General features: G+C 41.2%; 1 protein-coding gene across 3 annotated transcripts in view; it reads right to left on the bottom strand.

Annotated features, from left to right (window-relative positions):
• Positions 1–112: 112 nt before the first annotated feature.
• Positions 113–24,471, bottom strand: part of INIP (INTS3 and NABP interacting protein) — a 27,130-nt gene continuing 2,771 nt past the window's right edge. For all 3 annotated transcript variants that reach the window (XM_006142745.3, XM_006142744.3, XM_006142746.3), the window contains exons 3-5: positions 6,256–6,358; positions 2,260–2,350; positions 113–847 (exon numbers count right to left, since the gene is read on the bottom strand). In XM_006142745.3, the coding sequence (XP_006142807.1) occupies positions 752–847; positions 2,260–2,350; positions 6,256–6,358 (290 nt within the window). In that variant the 3' untranslated portion in view covers positions 113–751. The remainder of the gene's footprint in view (positions 848–2,259; positions 2,351–6,255; positions 6,359–24,471) is intronic.

Genomic DNA, 24,471 nt, shown 5'->3' on the forward strand with positions numbered 1-24,471 from the left:
GGAGTGATTTTTCTCATTTTCTCTCTGTCTCTCTCCGATGAGCACACATGCCTTCTGGCAAAAATGGAAAACACACAAACGCACACCATTTATGTCACAAAGTAAGAGCATGTACAGGTTTTAAACCCACCTTTCTTATTGTTTTTAATGGCATTTAGTCACATCGTACGTAACAGCATGTTTATGAAAGAATTTAAGACTGGTTGACAATTCAGTCTTGCCCTGGGTTTTCTTTAAAAACTAAGAATAGAGGAACTAGTTAAGAGTTCACAATGTTGCCAAATGAGAGGTTGACTGTAAACTCAACAGGTACACATCAGCCCTAGAAACTGCAAACACGAATGTAACTTATGGAAGCCTCTTGGCTCCCATTTTTAAAAGAGCACCCTCATTTCTTTAATATTAAGTACTATAAATGGTTCTTGAAAACCTATTGTGGACGAGGTCTATTCAGTCCACCTTGGGGGTGATCTGATGTGCCCATCTAGTCTGGAGTCTGATTTTGAGTTCAAAACCAACAGCATTATCAGCTACGGTCACAGGTGGTCCTCCAGGCCTCAGGTGATACCGCAGCCGAAGCGCCCGTCATCCTGGTGACCCTGCTTTCGGGTTTCACTTACATGTTTTCTTTCAAAGAAGCCAAAAATATAAAAGTTCACCAAAATTCCGAAAGTCATAGTTTGTATAGCACTGAATGACAGCAGCTTTGGAGTCTGATATTGCAAAGTCACTTTGATCACAAATACTTTCTTCATTCTGGGTCAAGGCGAGGCAAAACGGGAAGAATAAGATTCCCAAATGCGGAGTCTTGAGTAATGAAGTATCCAGATGAATGTGCATGAGCATGCTGGGAAAAATTTAAAAAAAAAAAAAGAAAGAAACAGTGGCAATTAAGAATCAGAATTTTTCAAACATTAAAATGACCTATCCTGAATTTCTGAAAGCTAATTTACTTAAAAATCAGTTCTTACTCTGCTCACTTTGTTTAAATACACAGGATACAAGTGGCATCAGGTACTTATTTATCAGCCTCACTATCTCCTCTGTGACTCTTCAGTCAATAAATGAGTCAAAGACTTGAACTGTTTTGTTCCTTGGAATGAGGAAAACGGGCGTCCAAGGTCCTACCGTCCTCTGCTCCTGGCCAACGAGGCAGGAGCTGAGAAGGAAAAGCAGTAGTTGGAAGGATCGGGGGAAGGCAGTGACTGCTGGTGATTAAAATACCAACATTTTGTAGAGAACGCTGGAATGTAAATAACAGAAAACCACGAGTGACTTCCCTGTCATTTAAAAAAAGGAAGACTGTTTTTAGCTCTTCTAAAGTGAGATCTTTATAATGTCCCTTCTAATTCTGGGATTCTAAGGTTTTAAAATCATAGGCAATTAAATTATGCCACAAAAAAAAAAAAAAAAAAACATAAAAAAACAAACCCAAGGTCTCTGGGAATCTTAAGTTATCTAAGTTGGAGGTAATACTAAACCCATTCAGTATTCTGAAGAATATATATATATTTTTTTTGGAGAGGTTTTTGCTATAGGGCGCGTGCGCTCGCCAGACAGACAGAGACAGAGAGATAGAAAGCAAGAAATCACCCCCCAGGGGGGATGGCCACGCCGCAATCCCTTCTCCTCCATTCTCCTCTCGGGATCTTGGGCATGCACGCACATGCGCCCGGCGTGAGTTTAAGCCACAAGGTCGGGGACGCGAACCACAGTCGACTACGTGGGAGTCCAGCGACATAGCCATTATGCTAACTGCTGGTCCCGTGAATAATATTTTTTAAACGGATGGAACTTCACATTCCCACTCCAATGGGTAAGAGTTATTAGCCTTTAAACATTCCCTACATAGCAGTTGTGCTGATCATTAAAAAATAATCCAATACAGAAACCAATAAGACTATCAAAGGATGTAATGACATGACAAATTGGAAAAAATATATGTACTAGTAAATCAGACAGTTCACTTTTTAAAGTGATCCTGTTCCTCCAGATATCTTGAACTCCTGTGTGCACAAGTAGCCCTTTGGCAGGTACAGCACACATCAATCATGCCCACACCAACGCCATAAAAGATCCGTTCATTACTGCTATACTGGTCCTTCAAGTCCTTCGGGCACGACTGATCACAGGCAAACCACTGCAGTTATGTGTGGAACATTTTTATTGATATTGCTCCACTGAAATACAAAATAACCACTGTCCTGGCTTCTCAGACCCGGGAACTCCAGGAGACAATGCCAGTTACACTCGGCTCACCTGCAGCGCTGCCTTCTGCTGGGCGGCGATGTGCTGCTGCTCGGCGTGGTCCCGGAAGTCCTTATTCAGAGCCGGTCTCGACAGTGTGATGCTAAAATGGGAGCCTCAGTTAATTGGCGGCATGCACTTCTATTTTTTTTTTTTAATTTAATGATAATATAGTACTTTTAAAAAATTGACTATAGCTGACAAAAAATGTATAAATGCACGATATAAAATGAGATGTTTTGATATTTGTATCCATGTGAAATGGTTAAATAAAGTACTTAACATATCCACCAGCTCACACACTTAACTTTTTGTTGCAAGAACACTTAAGATCTCTTTCTCTTAGCAATTTTCCAGTATAATATACATTCATTATTAACTATAGTCATCATGCTGTACAATAAATTTCCTGAAGAGACATCCTTACTAAATCACATTATCCATTATGTGTTCTTTTTTTTTTAATAATTCTTTATTTGATTTTGTTTCTTTATTATAATTACTATGTATTTGCTATAGGGTATGTGTGCTCACCAGAGACAGAGAGGGAGAGAGAAACAGAGAGAGAAAGTAAGCTGCCAGGTCCGGAATTTGAACTGTGGTCAGCCACATGGGAGTCCATTGCCTTAACCACTATGCCACCTGCTGGCCCCCCATGATGTTTATTTATTTTTTTTTTATAAAGAATTATTTAACCTTATTTTTTTTGTTTGACCAGAGAGGGACAGAGAGAGAGAAAGAGAAGTGAGAAAGCATCCTGCCAGGTCCAGGCCTCGAACTTCAGTTGACCATGTGGGAGTCCAGGTCTTTAACCACCACGCTACCTGCTGGTCTCTCTCTTTTCTTTTTTTTAAAGAGCGATTTTTGGTATAGGGCATGGGTGCTTTCTGGAGAGACAGAGAGATAGAAAGTGAGAAATCACCCCCCAGAAGGGATGGCCACCCTGCAATCCCTTCTCTTCCATTCTCCTCTCAGGATTTTGGGCACACACACATGCCCAGCTTGAGTTTAAGCCACCAGGTCTTAAAGCAGATGTGTAGGAGGCAGTCTGATGGTCTGAGGAGAGGATTGGAACAGAGCTACAGGTTATCGACACCTACATAATAGGTCATGGGAGTGGATGCAAGTGTCTGGTGGGGGGGAAACGGATGGGGACTGGGAAACCTGGTCTAGAACAACTCCGGGGACCATCAAATGTAAGAAACAGGCAGTGAAGAAACAGTCTCCTTCTATTGCTTTCTAAATTGTAAGAGCGAGTGAACAGAAGCCAAGGAAAGAGTATTTTAGGAAGGAGGGAGTGATTTGTTCTGTCAATAAGACTGATAAGGAAAGCACTTGGTTCTGCCAGAGTTGGCAGCAAGGAGGTTGCAAATAATCTAGGCAAGCACACATTCTTTGGTAGAAAGAGGAGGGCCTGGAAATCAGACCGCAGTAGGTCAGAGGAGTGATTAAGTGAAAAAGTAGAGTATAAATAACTACTTTAAAAGAGGGGGGAGAGAGAGAGAGAGCGAGCGAGCGAGAGAGAGAGCGGTGGCTCAATGGGACAATGAGGTGAGGGAAGAGTCTGAATACGGCCGAGACTGAATACAATGAAGCTCACTACCTGTATTTTACCTACTTTGCAGAACTTAAAAAGCAGGCCACTGGGAGTAACAAAAAACATACAAAACTTTTTTTAAAAAAATAAAAAGACCATAGGGAAAATAAATATTCTAGCCAGGATACTTAAAATCTAACCAATTCAATAGTCCAAATTTTGAGTCTAACTAGAAAATAAAGGAAAATGAATGATTATGTTACCCCAAAACATGTCTCTTTCATATAAAAATTATTTTTGAGGGACCAGAGATAGTGTAATGGTTATGTCACTGGACTCCCATGTAGTCGACCATGGTTGAGTCCCGTACCCAGTGGCTTAAAACTCAGGCCAGGTGTATGTGCATATGTGCCCAAGATCCCAAGAGGAGAATGGGAGTAAAGGGATTGTGGCATGGCCATCCTCCCCTAGGAAATGAATTCTTACTTTCTGTCTCTGTCTATCCAGCAAGTGTACACGCCCAATAGCAAAAATCCCTCTAAAAAAATTATTTTTAGCTAAAGGTAATTAAGAAGCAGTGAATGGAAGAAAAGCTCTCTCTTCCTCACTCTTGTTCTGCCTACAGACAAGACATAAATTCTCCTTTACTAGAGACACCTCTGGACTCAGCAGCCCAGAGATGACCCGTAGAATCTGCAACAAACCGTGCCCCATTAGTTTTCTCCCAGACATTTACCTTCCCACAGTTTCCCACCCTTGGAAGCCGAAACTCACTTTTCTTTGTTCTGTCATTTCTCTATAGATTTACTGTTTCTTGTTGAAGAGACTATGTAAATTGAGTTCTAAGCCCTTATTTGGAGTTACTTTTCATTGAGGTTTCTCCCATATATGCTCCTTAACCTTGTTTAATTTTTTTTTCTTGTTCATCTGTCTTTTGTTACAGGGGTCCACCCCCAACTGAGAGCTAAAATGGGTAAAGAGAACGTTTAGTCTCCTCTACAGAAACAAGACGGGTATAAAATGCAATGTTAATACACCATTAGAAACCAGTCTGAGTTACAGGCTGAGTATCTCTTACTCAAAACGCTCAGAGCCAAGAGTATTTTGGATTTTTTTCCCTTCAGATTTTAGAATATTTGCATATATCTAATGGGATATCTTGGAGATGGGACCAAAGCCTAAAACATAAAATTCATTTAGGTTTCACATATGCCTTATACAGAAAGCCTGAGGGTAATTTGTGCTTTTTTAATAGGTTTTTTTTTTTTTGCTGTAGGGTGCATGTGGTCACCAGGGAGAGATGGGTGGGAGGACCCAGTCAACTATGTGGGATCTAGCCCCTTACTACCTGCTGGCCTTTATATTTTTAATAATTTTGTGCATGAAACTCTTTGTGGGTATGCATGCATGGGGGATTTCTGGGCGTGCTCAGGAAAGATACATCATAGCTAAAGAGGACTAGAAAGGTCTTCCTTTTTCTCCTTGGGGGCAATAAGTAAACTCTGTGTTGTTTACCTGCCTTTTCACTGTGACCTATCACATGAGGCCAGGTGTGAGATTTTCCACGTGTAGCATCATATTGGCACTCAAAAAGTTTGGGATTTTGGAACAGTTCAGAGTTCTGGTTTTTGGATTAGGGATACTCGGCCTATATTTGGCCCAAGAAATTTTTTTGCATCACTGAGTATAAAAACCACTTTATTTTTGGGACCAGCAGTTAGTGTAATGGCTATGTCGCTAGACTCCCATGTAGTCGACCGCGGTTTGAGTCCCAGACCTGGTGGCTTAAAACTCATACCGGGTGTGTGTGAGGGCATGCCCAAGATCCCAAGAGGAGAATGGAGGAGAAGGGATTGCGACGTGGCCATCCCCCCTAGGGGGTGATTTCTCGCTTTCTGTCTCTCTGTGTCTGTCTGTCTGGTGAGCGCAGGCACCCTATAGTGAAAACCTCTCCAAAAACAAACAACAACAAAAAAAACCATTATTTTCATTTAAAATTTATATGCTTAACGAACAATAAAGTAAAATAAAAATAAATGTTTCCATCTATTATCTTTTTAAAAGAATTATTTAATTTTGTTATTATTATTTTTTTAATTTGCTGTAGGGCACATGTGTGTGTGTGAGAGAGAGAATGAGCGAGCAAGCCTCCAGGTCTGAGGCTCGAAATGTGGTTGGCCATGTGGGAGTCCCACACCCTAACCACCATGCTACCTTCTGGTCTCTCCATCTATTATCTTGAAAAATATAATTAATAACAGGGGGGCCAGCATGTGGCATGATGGTTAAGGCAGTGGACACTCCTGCACAGCCAACCAAGATTCGAGTCCTGGCCCTGGCGGCTTCCTTTCTCACTTTCCCTCTCTCTCTGTATCTCTCTCTGGTGAAGTTAAAATAAATGAATGAATAAATGAAATTACTGAAAGAAAAAAAAAAAAAAAACCACAGCACTCCAAAATAGTAGTCAATACCTAGCTCCAGGATGATTTGTTGAAGATTGGTTCTGCATAAGTAATTTTCTTTTCTCCTTGTCCAGTTCTGCCAAGATTGCAACTCTGTTTTTGTTTTGAAAACCTAAAAAGGAGTGGGGTAGGAGGGAAAAAAAGTGATACACATTTTAGACCAGTTTTATAAACCTAAGACATCTAGAGCCTAGAAAGCAAAATGCCTATTCTCTGACATAAAAATGAGCTCAGTTGTACTTTCCCTAAAAGGTTACCTTTTCCCTGCTCTCTCTTTCCCGGCAATGTTAACAGTGTAATATATAGATATATATGCAAAGGGTAATACTGACTGAAGATTTCTAAGACTTAGTTCTGAAGAATTATATTGCTGAGACCAGCAGGTGGTGTGGTGGTTAAGGCACTGGACACTCCCATATGGCTGACTATGGTTCGAAAACCAGACCTGGTGGCTTGCTTTCTCACTTTCCCTCTCTCTTGCTCTGTATCTCTCTCTGGTCAAATTAAAATAAATGAATGAATAAATAAAATTAAATAATTACTTTAAAAAAAAGAATTATATTGCCAAGGTATATGTTACAACATTTGTTTTCTACAAAACCTTTAGCAAAATAAATAAAATCTTAGTGGACCTGTATATTACAGGGACCAGTCTCTATCCTGCACAGTCCATCTTTGAAGTACAATTATTTTGTTTAAGGTTATTGTCATAGGGTACAAACACTTGGCAGAGAAAGATGGGGAGAAGGAGGGAGCGGGAGAGAGAGCAAGTAAGAAACCACCTCCCCTCCCCCTCCCCGGGAAAATGGCCATGCCACAATCCCCTCTCTATTCTCCGCCTGGAATTTTGGGCGCACACCCACCATGCCCAACATGATTTTCAAGCCACCAGGTCCAGACCTCAGACCACAGTCAGCCATGCCGAAGTCCAGCACCTTAACCATTACACCACCTGCTGGCCTTGGGAGTACAGATTTTCTCGGTCCTCAATTTTAGGCCTCTTCATGAATGCCTCTTTCATGGGGGAAAAAGCACAAGATACACTCTCATCAAAACAGTATTTCTTACCTCTCCAAAAATCCTCTCCAGAAAAAAACCTCTCCAAAACAGTATTTCTTTTTTAAAAGTTCTTTCTATAGGTGTGTGTATGCTCACCAGAGACATAGAGGGAAAGTGAAAATTCACTCCCAAGAGGGATGCCCTGCCCTAATCCGTTCTCCATTCTACTGTCAGGATTTGGGACATGCGTGCACATTCCTGATGCATTCACGCTGCAGGTCAGGACTCAAACAGCACTATCGGCCATGTGGGATCCAGCTGCTTTAACCTCCATGCCATCTGCTGGCCTGAAAAACTATTTCTTTTTCTCAACTGCTTTCATTCAGATATGACACACTCTCTTTCCAGGAACAAGTCAAGGAATTGCAGTGGGCCAGAAAGCAATTCTGAGAAAGTAAGGGAGCACAACTGACAGGATATCAGAGTTGTGTCCATTATCAAATAATACTGGGCTTGGGACCAGCAGTTGGCATAATGTTGCTGGACTCCCATGTAGTCGACTGCAGTTTGCGTCCCGGACCCGGTGGCTTAAAACTCACACCGGGCACATGTGCGTGCGTGCCCAAAATCCCAAGAGGAGAATGGAGGAGAAGGGATTGTGGCGTGACCATCCCCCCGGGGAGTGATTTCTCGCTTTCTGTCTCTCTGTCTCTCTCTGTCTGTCTGGCGAGCACACGCGCCCTATGGCAAAAACCTCTCAAAAAAAAAATAAATAATAATACTGGGCTTGATTCTGAGCTTCAGACTTAACATATGATCTAGAGCAGAGGCTGCAATGGCCTGGCCCAGGACACATGGCCAAGATGGAGAGATGGAGGGAAGAGGACTAAGGCATGACCAGCCCCACTGTGGGTACTTTAAAAAAAACTTTTTTTAAAGAATTATTTTATTTAATTTTATTTGTTTTAATTTGACCAGATAGGGACAAAGTAAGAGAGAGAAAGAGGGGGAAAGTAAGAAAACAAGCCATCAGTTTAAACGGCAGTCAGCCATATGGGAGTCCAGCATCCCTAACCACTACGCCCCCAGCCAGCCCCTACTTTCTTTCTGTCTGTGTCTTGGTTGAGCACATCTGCCCTTCAGCAATGAAAACAAAAGTTACGTGTCAATAGTGATCAATGAAACCTTGTAATGAAGAAAAGACAGAATCAGTGCTGTTAACGTTAAATTAGACTGCCATTCCTAACAATGCTCTTTTTTTTTCTTTTTTCTTTTTTTTGGGGGGAGAGATTTTTTTTGCTATAGGGCGCGTGCGCTCGCCAGACAGAGAGAGACATAGAGACAGAAAGCGAGACATCACCCCCCAGGGGGAGATGGATGGGCACCTCGCAATCCCTTCTCCTCCATTCTCCTCTCGGGATCTTGGGCAGGCACGCACACGCGCCTGGCGTGAGTTTTAAGCCACCGGGTCCAGGACGCGAACCGCGGTCGACTACGTGGGAGTCTAGCGACATAGCCATTACGCTAACTGCTGGTTCCCCCTAACAATGCTCTTAAAGGAAACATGTTCTACCCTACAATGGACACAGCACTGCCTTCCAGCCTATCACCCCATGGTTTTGGTTTTGGTTTTGGTTAAGGTTTTGGTCTTTAATGCCACTGTCCATTAAAAGGAACTAGTTTTAGGGACAGCACTAGTTCCATGTCTTTGGGCAGGGAAAAAATCAAGATGAGCTGGGAGGATCTTCTTGTCAGAAAGCAAGATTTTAAAACAGAGAGATCCAGGCTACGGCTGCAAGGACACGGAATCCAGCATGAGGTTAGCCAAGCTGTCACAATTTGAACATTAAAAAAGAATAATAATTATAGTTAAATAGAATAAATTGAATCTATGAGAAGCCACAAATTCATAATGAGATGCCAAAGGGAAAGTTAAAATACATAAAAAGATAGTTCTAAACAAGAGTGAAAAATAATAGGGTATTTAATGTCTTCATGTATTAATTAGGTTGGTATCAACATTTAGGTGTTTTGTTTTTCCAATTAAGTATCCATTTATGAAGTAGAGCTATGTGCTTTTTTATTTCAGTATGCGTGGGAGGGATCGATACAGGGGACTGTGACTAACCCAAACTGTCCCCCAAAAAGCAGGTACTGGGCCATGAACAGGAATGAGGATCAGCACAGGTCACCACACACAGCCAACGTAAAAGGAGATCCAGTGCTGATGAGTGTCTATGGTCACTTACGATGACCAAGTATGTACTGTGGGTTCAAATGGGTGAAAGAGCCAAATACCCTAAACAGTTAACTCTACAGACATGATCGCCAATCTCTTGAAAGAGAAAACATCTACGATTCCTGGAATATTGTTACCAGAAAAGATCAATTCATAATGACAACAGAATACTTGGTTATGTGATACTGATGACACAGAAAGTAAAGAATATCTCAACTTAGGCAGTAACTCCAGTTTGCAAAAAATTAAAGGCAATGAGCTTTGGAAAAAAATAATTAATTTAACAGGTGAAAATGTAAACTATAGGGGCCAGCAAGTGGCATGGTGATTAAAGGTGCTGAACTCCCCACATGGCCAACCACGGTTCAAGTCTGGGACCTGGTGGCTTGCTTTCTCACTTCCTCTCTCTCTGTCGCTCTCTGATCAAACTGGAAAATAATAATGATAATAAATAAAGTTAAATAAAATAATTCTTAAAAAAAAAATGTAACTAGGGAACCAGCAATTAGCGTAATGGTTATGTCGCTGGACTCCCATGTAGTTGACCGCGGTTCGCGTCCCAGACCCGGTGTCTTAAAACTCACGCTGGGCATGTGTGCGTGCGTGCCCAAGATCCCGAGAGGAGAATGGAGGAGAAGGGATTGCGGCATGACCATCCCCCCTGGGGGGTGATTTCTCGCTTTCTGTCTCTGTCTGTCTGTCTGGCGAGCGCACACGCCCTATAGCGAAAATCTCTCCCAAAAAAAAGAAAAAAAAGTAACTATAGAAGGAACCAAATTCACACTAGGTACAGCTTTTGTTAAGCTTCAGACACCACCAAATCTTAAGAATCAAACGCATCAACAAACCCAAACTGGCTAATCTGAAATGTTTTGTTTTGGTAGTGGTAAGATTAATCCATGAGGCCAGCAGGTGGAGTGGTGGTTAAAATATTGGATTACTCCATGGCCGACCATGGTTAGAGTCCTGGACCTGGCAGCTTGCTTTCTCTCTCTCTCTGGTTGAATTAAAAAATATTAATAACAAACATAAATAAATAAATAAATAATTTTTTTTAAAAAAAAGATTACCATAACCCTAGGAAAGTACAGAAAAATTACTAAAATTCTGGGAAAGTATAGAAATAAGAATCTGTTGAGACCAGCAGATGGCATAATGGTTAGGTTGCTGGACTCCCAGGTAGTTGACCTCACTTTGAGTCCCAGACCCAGAGGCTTAAAACTCATGCTGGTATGTGAGTATGCATGACCAAGATTCCGAGAGGAGAAGGGATTGTGTTGTGGCCATCCCCCCTGGGTGGGGGGGGGGAGTGATTTCTCACCTTCTGTATGTCTGTCTCTCTCTCTCTGTCTCTCCAGAAAGTACATGTCCCCTATAGCAAAAATCTCTTTTAAATAAAAGAAAGGAAGAAAAAAATAAGAATCTGTGAAGATTATTATAACCCCAGGAAGACATAAAAAATAAGTATAGAGGGACCAACAGAAAGTGTAAAGGACTCCCATGTAGTCAACCGCGGTTCGAGTCCCAGACCCAGCAGCTTAAGACTCACGCCAGGCGCATGTACATGCGTATCCAAAATCCCAAGAGGTGAATGGAGGAGAAGGGATGATGGCGTGGCTGTCCCTTTTGAGGGTGATTTCTCGCTTTCTGTCTCTGTGGTGAGCGCATGTACCCTATAGCAAAAATCTCTAAAAACAAAAAAACAAACCAAAAAAACAATTATAGAGAGAGTGAATACATTAAACTCTGGCCTAATACTTATTTATTACCAGACAATAAGTGTACTTGTCGGAGACAGAAAGAGACGGGGTGGGGAGGGAGAGAGAGAAAGCATCCCCCTGTTGGGCATGATCACACAATGCCTACTCCTCTATTTCTTCCTCCCGTTGGGATCTGACCCTGGTCATGTTTTTCAAGCTCGTGGGGCTGAGACTCAAACCATGCGATTGGCCATGTGGGATCTGGGTCCCTTTACCACTAGGTCATGGGGCTGGCTCCATGGGTTAACATTTTTAAACAGATTTAATCTTAAGTAAGTTTTAAGTAGTAAATTTTGTAATCACCATATAAAGTGCTTGAAATATTACAGAAACCATATTATAATTGTAATTTAATTATGAAAGAGCATTTAACTAAATAAGATTATAATCAATTTCTAAATGTCTAAAATTTTTAGTTTAGAACTTTAGTGTGGATAAGTAGGTTTAATGAAATGAGTATTAATTATGAACAGTGATGAGTACTTTTCTCCATGCTTCAAATCTCCTCAGACATGAAAGCACAGAATCAAGTGTGAAATGGAATGGAATGCTTGGGGATTGGCAAGTAAATCCAAGTGACTACAGCACCAATTATGTGTGGAAAGCGAAGAAAGAAGAAGCTGGGAAGGTAAGAAGAAACCAGAGACTGAGGGGTGTGTTAGATGGAGAATTAAGTTTTATTCAATAAGCAGCAAGCTTCTGACAGTACTGAGACAAGGCACAGTGCATTCTCTGCATCCTCTAGGACACCCTCTAGTGGTAACAGAAAGGATCACAGGGCAGAAAAGAGCAAGGAATCGCAAGGATCGAGGATGTGTGGTGGGCTAGAGGCTGATTCAAGAAACCACACAGATGAAATAAAATGACGTGATACACTAGAGGGAAAAAACAAGCATGGCTTCCAGGCTACAGCCTGACGCGTAGTAGGTGATCACCAGGCTACTAGTGGGCTTCTAAAATCCCCAAGATTTCTCACCTTCTGTATGTCTGTCTCTCTCTCTCTGTCTCTCCAGAAAGTACATGTCCCCTATAGCAAAAATCTCTTTTAAATAAAAGAAAGGAAGAAAAAAATAAGAATCTGTGAAGATTATTATAACCCCAGGAAGACATAAAAAATAAGTATAGAGGGACCAACAGAAAGTGTAAAGGACTCCCATGTAGTCAACCGCGGTTCGAGTCCCAGACCCAGCAGCTTAAGACTCACGCCAGGCGCATGTACATGCGTATCCAAAATCCCAAGAGGTGAATGGAGGAGAAGGGATGATGGCGTGGCTGTCCCTTTTGAGGGTGATTTCTCGCTTTCTGTCTCTGTGGTGAGCGCATGTACCCTATAGCAAAAATCTCTAAAAACAAAAAAACAAACCAAAAAAACAATTATAGAGAGAGTGAATACATTAAACTCTGGCCTAATACTTATTTATTACCAGACAATAAGTGTACTTGTCGGAGACAGAAAGAGACGGGGTGGGGAGGGAGAGAGAGAAAGCATCCCCCTGTTGGGCATGATCACACAATGCCTACTCCTCTATTTCTTCCTCCCGTTGGGATCTGACCCTGGTCATGTTTTTCAAGCTCGTGGGGCTGAGACTCAAACCATGCGATTGGCCATGTGGGATCTGGGTCCCTTTACCACTAGGTCATGGGGCTGGCTCCATGGGTTAACATTTTTAAACAGATTTAATCTTAAGTAAGTTTTAAGTAGTAAATTTTGTAATCACCATATAAAGTGCTTGAAATATTACAGAAACCATATTATAATTGTAATTTAATTATGAAAGAGCATTTAACTAAATAAGATTATAATCAATTTCTAAATGTCTAAAATTTTTAGTTTAGAACTTTAGTGTGGATAAGTAGGTTTAATGAAATGAGTATTAATTATGAACAGTGATGAGTACTTTTCTCCATGCTTCAAATCTCCTCAGACATGAAAGCACAGAATCAAGTGTGAAATGGAATGGAATGCTTGGGGATTGGCAAGTAAATCCAAGTGACTACAGCACCAATTATGTGTGGAAAGCGAAGAAAGAAGAAGCTGGGAAGGTAAGAAGAAACCAGAGACTGAGGGGTGTGTTAGATGGAGAATTAAGTTTTATTCAATAAGCAGCAAGCTTCTGACAGTACTGAGACAAGGCACAGTGCATTCTCTGCATCCTCTAGGACACCCTCTAGTGGTAACAGAAAGGATCACAGGGCAGAAAAGAGCAAGGAATCGCAAGGATCGAGGATGTGTGGTGGGCTAGAGGCTGATTCAAGAAACCACACAGATGAAATAAAATGACGTGATACACTAGAGGGAAAAAACAAGCATGGCTTCCAGGCTACAGCCTGACGCGTAGTAGGTGATCACCAGGCTACTAGTGGGCTTCTAAAATCCCCAAGTGCTTTTACCTGTGGAGGGCCCGCACTACATCACACCCGACATTACACAATGAGCTCATATCCCATATTCAAATGTGAATTCTAATATTTCTGAAAGAGTTTCCTCTTTGCTTTGGAAATTATGGCTGGAAGCACTTTTATTTATAATTGGCTGTGACTGCTTGGTTATCACACAGAATATTCTGAAATGTTTGTAAGGTGAGAAAATATCAAATGTATACATGGTATGTATATGTAATGAAATTTAGACTGTTTAGACTATTCAATTTAACTTTATACAGGTTGTTTCATGTTTGAGGCAGTAATGTATGTCAAAATGTAGGGGGGAATACACTGCTTTGTAAGGCGGACTCACGTGGGAAGGTTCCAGGTTTGGATCTAGAAACCTCCATGAGTACGTTAGGCACACACATGCCCATGATCCAAGGCGGGCTGGAGCTGGGTGTTTATCATGCTGTCAGGACCCTGTTGGGCGTGCTTGTCTCTCTCTCTCTTGTTCATGAAAGAAACAAACAAATGAACTACAAAAAAATAAATAAATAAAATAACCTCAGGGCCCAGTCTCAATGGCACAGGTGGTAGTGTGGACTGCAGTGTCAGAAGTCATATGGCTCAACCATGGATTTGGAATACAAATTACAAATTGTCCTGAGAACATACTGGATATGTGCGTGGCCAAGATCCTGACAAGCTGCAGGAGTAGGAGAAGGGAACTGCGGCATGATGAGACCCTGTTGAGAGTGTCTGTCACTCTCTCTGACAAAGAAAAATGTTTTAAAAAAGGAAGTTCCATATAAAAAAAAGTCAAGGAAGTGGGGACCAGCCAGTGGCATTGTTGTTTAAGGCAGCTGGATCCCACATGGCCATCTGAACAATTCAAATCCAGGACCCAGTGGCTTAAAAAAAAAACACTGGGTGTATATGCATACATGCCCAAAATCCTAAGAGGAAATGGAAGAGAAGGGATTGCAGCATGACTTGTGTGGCCATCTGCCCAGGGGGTGTTTCTCACTTTCCCGCTCCTCTCTGTCTCTCTGGTGAGCACACGTGCTATATGGCAAAATTAACAATGAAATCAAGGAAGGATCTATGTATGGTCAGATATATTAGGCTTTTAAAACTTCTTGGATGAATGAGAAACACAGAGAGAAGCTCACCAGCAGTCTCCATGCCATGATCCACCCCAAGCCTTAGCTAGCCTAGATCACAGGTGCACCGGAACACTATAAGGTATACAAGGAGACCTCCAGGACGTAAGCACAGGACTTCTCTTGTGAGCCCAACTGCATTTCCACTGTGCCACTGTCTGGTCCCTGAGTTAGGCTTTTATTTTCTGATTTTGTCTAATTCTTCCCTATCTTGTCTAATTCTCTATCTTTCCTTCTTGAGTTAAAAAAAATAATAATCTAAAAAATAATCTATGGGGGCCAAGAGATGGTGTAGCAGTTATGTTGCTGGGCTCCCACATGGATGACTGGAGGTTGAGTCCCGGACCCGGTGGCTTGAAAATCATGGCAGGCGTGTATACACATATGCCCAAGATCCTGGGAGGAGAAGGGATTGCAGAGTGGCCATCGCTCCTGGGGGATGATTCCTCACTTTCCCTCTCGCTGTTTCTTTCTCTTTCTCCAGTGAGCACAAGCACCCTAAGGCAAAAACCTCTGGAAAAGAGGAAAAAAAAAAAATCTAGGCCCAGCCATGGTGGCATATCTGCTAAGACCCTGTTCTGCAGGCTGGGACCACTAGAAGGCTCACGTTCAATCAGTCTAGCCTAAAGGCCAGAATCATGTGTCTGTAACCCTAGTTGATTCAAGGAAGCTGAGGCAGGAGACTTGCAAGCTTGAGGCTAGCCTGGGTGGCATGGCAAGACTGTATCTAAAAAAAGAGCTGGACGTGGGGGCATGTGCCTGTAGTCCCAGCCTGGAGGGTACGGTAGGAGGATCACAACGTGGTGAGACTCTGTCTTATAAAAAAAAACAAAAACAAACCTGGGACCAGTCAGTGGCATGGTGGTTAAAGTGGCTAGATCCCACATAACTGCATGGTTCAATTCCCAGCTCGAGGAACACACTGGGTGTATGTATAAGTGTGCCTAAAATCCTGAGAGGAGAATGGAGAAGGGACTGCGGCGAGGCCATACCCATTGGGGGGGAGTGGTTTCTCACTCTCCCTTTCACTGTGTCTGTCTGTCTCCCCAGCAAAGGCATGCACCTGAAGGTAAAAAACCTCTTAAAAAAACAAAAACAAAAACAAAACTTGACTGAGATTGGGAAGAGAGGAAAAAATGTCCAAGAAAGCTCCAACTGAAATGATGCTGGAACTAAATATAAAGGATGAATAAGTTAACTGGGTTAATTAGGAGTGGAGGACAAAAATAACCCTTCCCTTTTTAAAAAGATCACTCTAGCTGCAATGTCAAGATGAGACTAGGCAAAACAGTCACAAGACTATTACTGTAGAACAAGCTAGAGATGAAGGAAGTTAGCAGTGGCTGTGGAAATGAGAAATACAAACAGATCTAAGAGCTGTTTGGGAAGTTAAGTCAATAGGTTAGTGATGGGTTAAACAGGAAGTAAGGAGCAAGGAAGGAGGTGTCAGGGGTGGCATCTGGATTTTGGCCCATGCAGGTAGATCATTTGTTAGTTTTCTATTCCTACTGTAACAAATTACTGTACATTTAGTGTCTTAAAATAACACAAATATGGGTCCAGTGGGTGGCGTGGTGGTTAAGGACCTGGATTCCATATGGCCACTCGCAGTTCAAATCCCAGACCCAGTGGCTTAAAAATCAAGCTGGGCACATGTGTGGGTATGCCTGAAATCCCAAGACGACACTGGAGAAGGAAATGTAGCATGGCCATCCCCACAGAAGGTGATTTCTCACTTTCCCGCTGTCTGTCTGTCTCTGGTGAGTGCACATGCCTTATGGAAAAAACCTTAATTTTTTTTTTTAATAGAAAAGAAAAAAGACACACAGAGATCTATTATCTGACAGACCTGAGGTCAGAAGTATCACTGGGCTAAAATCAAGGTGTGGAAACCGCTATGTTCCCTCCTGGAGGCTGTAGGAGGGAATGTTTCCTTGCCCTTGCCTATATTTAGGTAATGCCGGACACTTCTTGTATCTTTCAGGATTAAAACATTATTCAGCCCTTAGCCACCTCGTGGAGTTCTGTTTAGGTGATCTCCCAGGGTTCACATTTTCTCACCTGGCCCCAAAGACTTGCCCGTTTTAAGCCACTATTACTTTTCTTTCCATTGAGCTTTCTCTTCATGACTGGCTTTTAAAGATGATGATGAAATATCTTCTGTTTAAATCGACCTTTCATTTTTCTTTTCCTCTTACACACAAACTTACTGGTCTTTTAATACTAAGGATTTCTGGGACCAGCAGATGGCGTAATGGCTATGTCGCTGGACTCCCATGTAGTCGACCATGGTCCAAGTCCTGGACTTGGTGGCTTAAACTCATGCCGGGCAGGTGTGCGTGCGTGCCCAAGATCCTGAGAGGAGAATGAAGGAGAAGGGACTGCAGTGTGGCCATCCCTACTGGGGGTGATTTCTTGCTTTCTGTCCCTCCCTTTCTGGTGAGTCCACGTGCCCTATAGCAAAAAACTCTCAAAAAAAAAAAAATAATTAAGGATTTCCTGTTTAATAACAGATGCAGAAGAGATGCAAAGATTCAGAAAAGTTCTTTTGCCCATAGTCTGACACTTTCAGTTTTATCTTTCTTTTACATTATAATGCTTTATTATTTATTTTTTTAAAATTGTATTTATGTACATACATTCACTGTACATCATTACAGTATACAAAACGGATTTTCATCCAGAATACACTGTATATCGGCTCAATCAAGGATATTACCATACGTGTCATCCACAAGTAATTTTCCGTTTCTTATTTCTTAGGTATATATTTATTTTCACTCCCAATTTTTTCTAAGATGCTACAATTAGAATGTTCAAATTCTCCAGATAAAGGACAGTATGGGGAAAATGAATAAACAGAGTTACAAAAGCAGGTTGCGGTCTCATCTTAGTACTATCACTTACTATTATTGGGAAAATCATTTTGCCGTGCCTCAAGACCAGTATGGGCAATAGTAAAAACCTCAGAGTGATTATACAAAACACAGAAAATATAAGTAAAGGGGCTAGCAGGTAAATGTGGTAGTTAAAGTGCTGGACTCCCACCTGGTCAATCACAGTTTGAGTCCTGGACCTGGCAGCTTGCTTTCTTACTTTCCTTCTCTCTTTAGTCAAATTAAAACAATAATAATAAATAAAATTAAATAATTATTTAAAAGAAAAAGAGAATATAAGTAAAATACCTAGAACAATGCCTGCCATGTGGTAGTTGCAAATACTAGCTGCTATTATTAATATCTAGCATTCTCTCCCGACTTATTAGATTGTAAACAGCACTAGATTACTGTCAGCTCCACACTAATAATTCCCTTTCAGTGAAGTTTTCATCAGACAGGGTACAACTGATTAGCCTGCAGCTTTCTAAGCAACCACATTAGGGGATCCCAGGTTCTCTTCCAACTACATAAACAGTCTCAAGTTACCTTTACCTCATATTCTGCCTTGATCCAATTTCATTCTCAATTTCAACCTCAGGCCTATAGATAAATTCTACTAGCAGAAATGTATTTTATTCTCTGCCTTAGCAATTAAAATCAAACAAAAGGAAATCTAGCTTTGAAAAATATACTCCGAAGTATGTCTTCATATCCACATTCGCTTCTTTATGATTTTTTTTTTAGAGGTTTTTGCTATAGGGTGTGTGCGCTCACCAGAGAGACAGAAAGTGAGAAATCACCCCTCGGGGGAATGGCCACGCCACAATCCCTTCTCCTCCATTCTGCTCTCAGGATCTCAGGTGCGCACGCACACGCGCCTGGTGTGAATTTAAGCCACCAGGTCTGGAACTCGAACCATGATCAGCTACATGGGTGTCCAGCGACATAGCCATTACACCATCTGCTGGTCCCACTATAAGCATTTTGAAATACCTGTAAAATAACAGAAACAAAGAATTTATGTTTTTTACTCAGTATTTCACCAGGTTTCTCAGAAGTCAGGTTGGACTGACCCAGATGCCACCTTGTAAGCATAGGAGCTTGACATTTACTAATAAGAATTCTGTTGCTTTACACAGAATAGTACCTTGATCAAATTCCACTATTTAAAAATTTTTTAATTTTTAAGGTATTTATTTATTTTTACATAGGAGCTTGACATTTACTAATAAGAATTCTGTTGCTTTACACAGAATAGTACCTTGATCAAATTCCAGTATTAAAGGTATTTACTTATTTTTATATCTTTTTTTTATTTGCTATATATTTGCCATATCATCAGAGAGATACAGAGATGGAAAGTGAAAAAGCAAACTGCCAGGTCTGGGACTCATACCATAGTCAGCCATGTGGGAGTCCAGTGCCTTAACCACCACATCATCTGCTGGCCCTCCAAATTCCAGTATGACAATCTGTCTCTACATAATAAAATTATCAAAACATTACTTATCACTTGCTATACTTTTTACCTACCAGATGTTCCCCATTAAGTCGGATTACAAAGTAAGACTTCAGTGACTGGCAAGAGCTTATAAAATTTAGCAATATTGATTACTATTATAGTATGAAAGACTGCTAGATCTGGAAACGGACTTAGTGAACACAATGGGATGTTGCTCTCAACTATTAATAAGGTACAATGCATAGATCAAGTATTTTTAAAAATCATGGTTTAAATATCAATTTAAGATAATCAAAGCATTTGCATTCAATCTCCATATTAAGTAATTCTTATACACATACACAGTACAGAAATGTAGAGGGTACATTAGTAGAGGGTAAAATACAATAGATCCAAATAAGAATTTAACATTTTAATTGAGAGCCTGGGAGTCTACAGAACATGACATGGACTCCCTCTGCTGGTACCAGTAGCTCCATGATGATGACAAAAATCACTGCAAAAGAGGACCAAAAACCAAAGGACTACTCTAAATGAACTTCTATTGAGATTATATTTTATAGTGGATTTAACTATCAGTCTATCAGAGTCAATACTAAAAATGATTGAATTTTGACTGTAACTGTTAAATAAAAAAGTAACCAGTAAATTATAAATATTATATTACTTGTGCTATAGAATAAAAGGATACTTTAAAACTTATTTTCATTTGGGCTGCATTATATGATTTTTAGCAGCATGTTTTTTCAAAATTAGATTTTTAAATTTCATTGTCTTTATTCTTTTTTTTTTTTTTTTTTGACAGCTTTTTACTATAGGGCGCATGTGCTCACCAGAAAGACAGAGAGACAGAAAGTGAGAAACCACCCCCCAGGGGGGATGGCCACGCCGTAATCCCTTCTCCTCCATTCTCCTCTCGGGATCCTGGGCATGCACACACACCTGCCCAGCATGAGTTTAAGTCACCGGGTCCGGGACTTGAACCGTGATCGACTACATGGGAGTCCAGTGACAAACCCATGACACTAACTGGTGCTCTCCATTTTCTTTATTCTTTTTTCTTTTTGAGAGCCTTTTTTTTGCTATAGCGTGCGTGCACTCGCTGGAAAGACAGAGACAGAGAGATAGAAAGCGAGAAATCACTCCCCAGGGGGGATGGCCATGCCACAATCCCTTCTCTTCCACTCTCCTCTCGGGATCTTGGGCACACACGCGCACGCGCCTGGCGTGAGTTTAAGCCACCGGGTCCGGGACTCAAACCGTGGTTGGCTACATGGGAGTTCAGCGACATAGCCATTATGCTAACTTCTGGTCCCCCATTTTCTTTATTCTTGATATCTACACACAAGAGAGCGAGAAAGACAGAGATACCTTCCACAGGGTTGGGTCAGTCCCCAGCCCATCAGATTTTGGATACTTATGCGCCTGGCATGTTTCAAGCTGACTGGGCCTGGGAGCCTAACCTTGATCGTCATGTAGGATCTGGCTTCTCTTGAGCAGCACATTACTACTGTACTATGGAGATAGCCCTCAAATTATTTTTAATCTGAGCTCTTATAATTTAATGGTGAAAAGACAGTCAACTACCATAAGGGGATGCTGTGATTAGTCCGTATAGCACACAAACCACACACAGTTGACAGAATAGTTTTAGATGGTAAAATGTAACCATGGGTAGCTTTTTACAGTACTACACCTGTATAAAACCTGTGTAACCTTTAGTTTGTCCCAAGTACAACTAATACACTAAAACAAAACCAGCAGACTTCCAACTTCCAATACTGGCAGAATATTTTGGTTGTACTAACTCTGTCACAAATATGATAAATTCTGGACAGAATACTAACAATTCATTCTTTCAGACACTGGAGATGTATAAATCATGCAGAAACTGCAATTGGAAAGATTTGGGAACTTGCAGCCTAACCTGAAGTACTCCCCAATCTACAAAAAGCTTGATATCCTTGCCTCATTATTGTAGCTTGATCTGTCAGTGGACAGAGTTCAGTGCTGGTAGAATAACCAAAAAAATTAGGGGAGAGACCTGAGAGAAGAAGAGAGGAAGAATAAAGCCCAATCCATCCATATTAAATCCACCCAAAGTTTCCTTTCACTGCAAAACTACACATACTCATATGAAGAAGACTCCAAGGAACCTAATAATAAAGCAGTAGCTGGAAGTTGAAAAAACTGAGCAAGATTTTAGCTGCCACCCAGCACAAGAGAGATGAGTTTTTAACTTTAGCCAAGCTGTGTGCTAGAATACAAATCACATTTCAGAAAAAGACAATGAAATCCAGAGTCTCTACAATACATTAATCATAATGCCCAATATCCAACAACAAATCACTATTTAGGAAGAAAAAAGAAAATGTGACCCATATGCAACAAAAATGCAGGCAAGAGAAATCAACCTCAGAGACCGAGATGATGCAATTAGTAGTCAGGGACTTAAAATCAGTTATTATAGGAGCCAGCAAGTGGTGTGGTGCTTGGGATGCTGGACTCCCACATCGCAGACTGTGGTTTGAGTCCGAGAACTGGCGGCTTGCTTTCTCATTCCCCCACATCTCTCTCTGGTCAAATTAAAATAAATAATTAGCAGATGGCATAATGGTTACATCACTGAACTCTCATGTAGTCAACAGTGTGGACTGAGTCTCAGACCTGGCAGCTTAAACTCAAGACCTGGCAGCCTAAACTCATGCCGGGCATGTTGGGGTTTCCGTGCCCATGATCCCAAAAAGAGAATGGAGGAGAAGGATTGCAGTGTGGCCATCCTCCCTGGGGAGGTGATTTCTTGCTTTCTGTCTCTGTCTCTCTGCCAAACGTACACGCCCTATAGCAAACATCTTTCAAAAAATAATAAATTAATTAATTAAACAAATCATTCTTAGGGGGAAAAATCAGCCATTATAAATAAGTTCAAGGGCCCAGCTGTGGTGGTACACATTGCTGAGACACTGTACTCTGCAGGCTGGGACCACATGGGAGGTCTGGGTTTGATTCCTGGTCTAACCTAAAAGACTACACACACTGGCATGTATCTGTATTCTCAGAGACCCAGCACACTGAGGCACGTGGACTGTGAACCCAAGGTGGCTCTGGGCAACATGGCGAGACCCTGTCTAAGAACAAAAGAGCCAGGCATAATGGTGCAGACCTATAGTTCCAGCTTGGAGGCTGAGGTAACAGGATCCAACACAGAGAGAACCTATCTTAAAAAAAAAAAGCATTCAAGGACAAGCAGTTAGCGTAATGGCTATGTCACTGGACTCCCATGTAGTTGACTGTGGTTCAAGTCCTGGACCTGGTAGTTTAAACTCATGCTGGGCACGTGTGCGTGCGTGCCCAAGATCCCGAGAGAAGAATGGAGGAGAAGGGATTGTGGCGTGGCCATCCCCCCAGGGGGTGATTTCTCGCTTTCTATCTCTCTGTCTCTCTCTGTCTTTCTGGTGAGCACAAGCACCCTATAGTGAAAACCTCTCTTTAAAAAAAAGCATTCAAACACTTAAGGAAAAAGACACATAATAAATAACTGGAACATTTTAGAAGGCAAATATGAGTAAGAAAAAAAAGAACTAAGTGGGAATTCCAGAGCTACAAAAGTACAATGATTGAAACAAAATGTTTACTGGATTGAATTAACAGCAGATTAGAGATACCAGAACAGTCATTAAACTTGAAGTTAAAGTATTAAAAATTAGCCAATTTAGAATAATGAAGTAAAAAAAAAAAGAACTAAGGAAAAATGACAGTTTTGGAGATCTGTGGGCCAATAATAGGTAATCTAATATGTGGTATTGCAGTTCCAGAAGAGGAAAGGCTGGATCTGAAATTTTTGTTTTATTAAATAATGGACGAAAATACCCCACATTTAGTGAAAGATATCAATCTGCAGATGCTAAAATTACAACAAATCTCAAGCAAGAAAAGTATCCCTACCCATATCATAGTCAAATTGATGAAATACAAAGAGAATCTTGAAAGGAGCCAGAGGAAAATAACATATTACTTATAGGATAAGAAAACCACCATTAGAAAATGAAAAGGCAAGCAAGACTGGGAAGAAATACTTGCAAAACATTTATCTAACAAAGGATTCATGTATAGACTCAAAAAGCAAACAAAAAAGTCCAACAACTTGATAATAAAAAAGAAATAATCCAATTAAAAAAATTAGCAGGGGTCAGTAGCTGGCATGGTAGTTAAAGATGCAGGAGTCCCATATGGCCGACCGTGGTTCAAGTCCCGGACCTGGCAGCTGGCAGTTTTTTCTCACTTTTTCTTTCTCTCTCTCTCTCTCTCCCCTTCCCTGATCAAATTTAAATAAAGTTTTAAAAAATTAGCAGGGGGACCAGCAGTTGGCATAATGGCTATGTCGTTGGATTCCCATATAGTCAACCATGGTCCAAGAACCAAACCCAGTGACTTAAACTCACGCTGGGTGCGTGTGTGTGCATGCCCAAGATCCCAAGAGGAGAATGGAGAAGCGATTGTGGTGGCCATCCCCCCTGGGGAGTGATTTCTCACTTTCTGTCTCTCTGTTTCTCTCTCTCTTTCTGGCGAGTGAGAGCGCACGTGCCCTATAGCAAAAACCTCTCAAAAAAAGAAAAAATTAGCACAAAAGAGCTGGGGCCATGGCATACTAGTTAGGGGAGAAGGGACTGCAGTATGACTGTGCCCCATGGGGGATGTTTTCTCCTTTTCCCCCTCTCTTTGGCAAAATAAAGTAATACATTAGCAAAAGATGTGAACTTTCACAAAGGAACATTTATAATGACCAATAAGTGCCCAGCATTTATCATCAGGGAAATGCAAGTTAATACTACAGTGAGATGTCACCTCACACTTTCTAGAATAGCTAAAATGAAAATACTGACAACACAAAATGTGAAGCAACCAGAACTCGCACACATTGCTGGTGGGCATATAAAATGGCACAACCCCGTTGGAAAAAAAATTGGTAGCAGGACCAGCAGGTGGTGTCGTGGTTAAGGTGCTGGACTCCCACAGGGTAACCATGGTTTGAGTCCTGGACTTGGCAGCTTGCTTTCTCATTTTCCCTCTCTCTGTCTCTCTCTGCTGAGTGCATATGCTCTACAGCAAAATTAACTAATAATAATGATAGATAAAATTAAGTAATTCTTAAAAAAAAAAGTTTGGGGGGCCAGCAAGTGGCATGATGATTAAGGGCGCTGGATTCCTATATAGCTGACTGCAGTTCAAGTCCCGGACCTGGACACCTGCTTTCTCCCTTTCCCTCAGTCTCTCTCTGGTCAAATTAAAAAATAATAACAAATGGAATTAAAATAAATAAGAAGTTCTTTAAAAAAAAAAAAAAAAAAAGGGCCCA

Source organism: Tupaia chinensis, unplaced genomic scaffold (genome assembly GCF_000334495.1).
Source record: "Tupaia chinensis unplaced genomic scaffold, TupChi_1.0 Scaffold000081_1, whole genome shotgun sequence".
Lineage (NCBI taxonomy): Eukaryota > Metazoa > Chordata > Mammalia > Scandentia > Tupaiidae > Tupaia > Tupaia belangeri.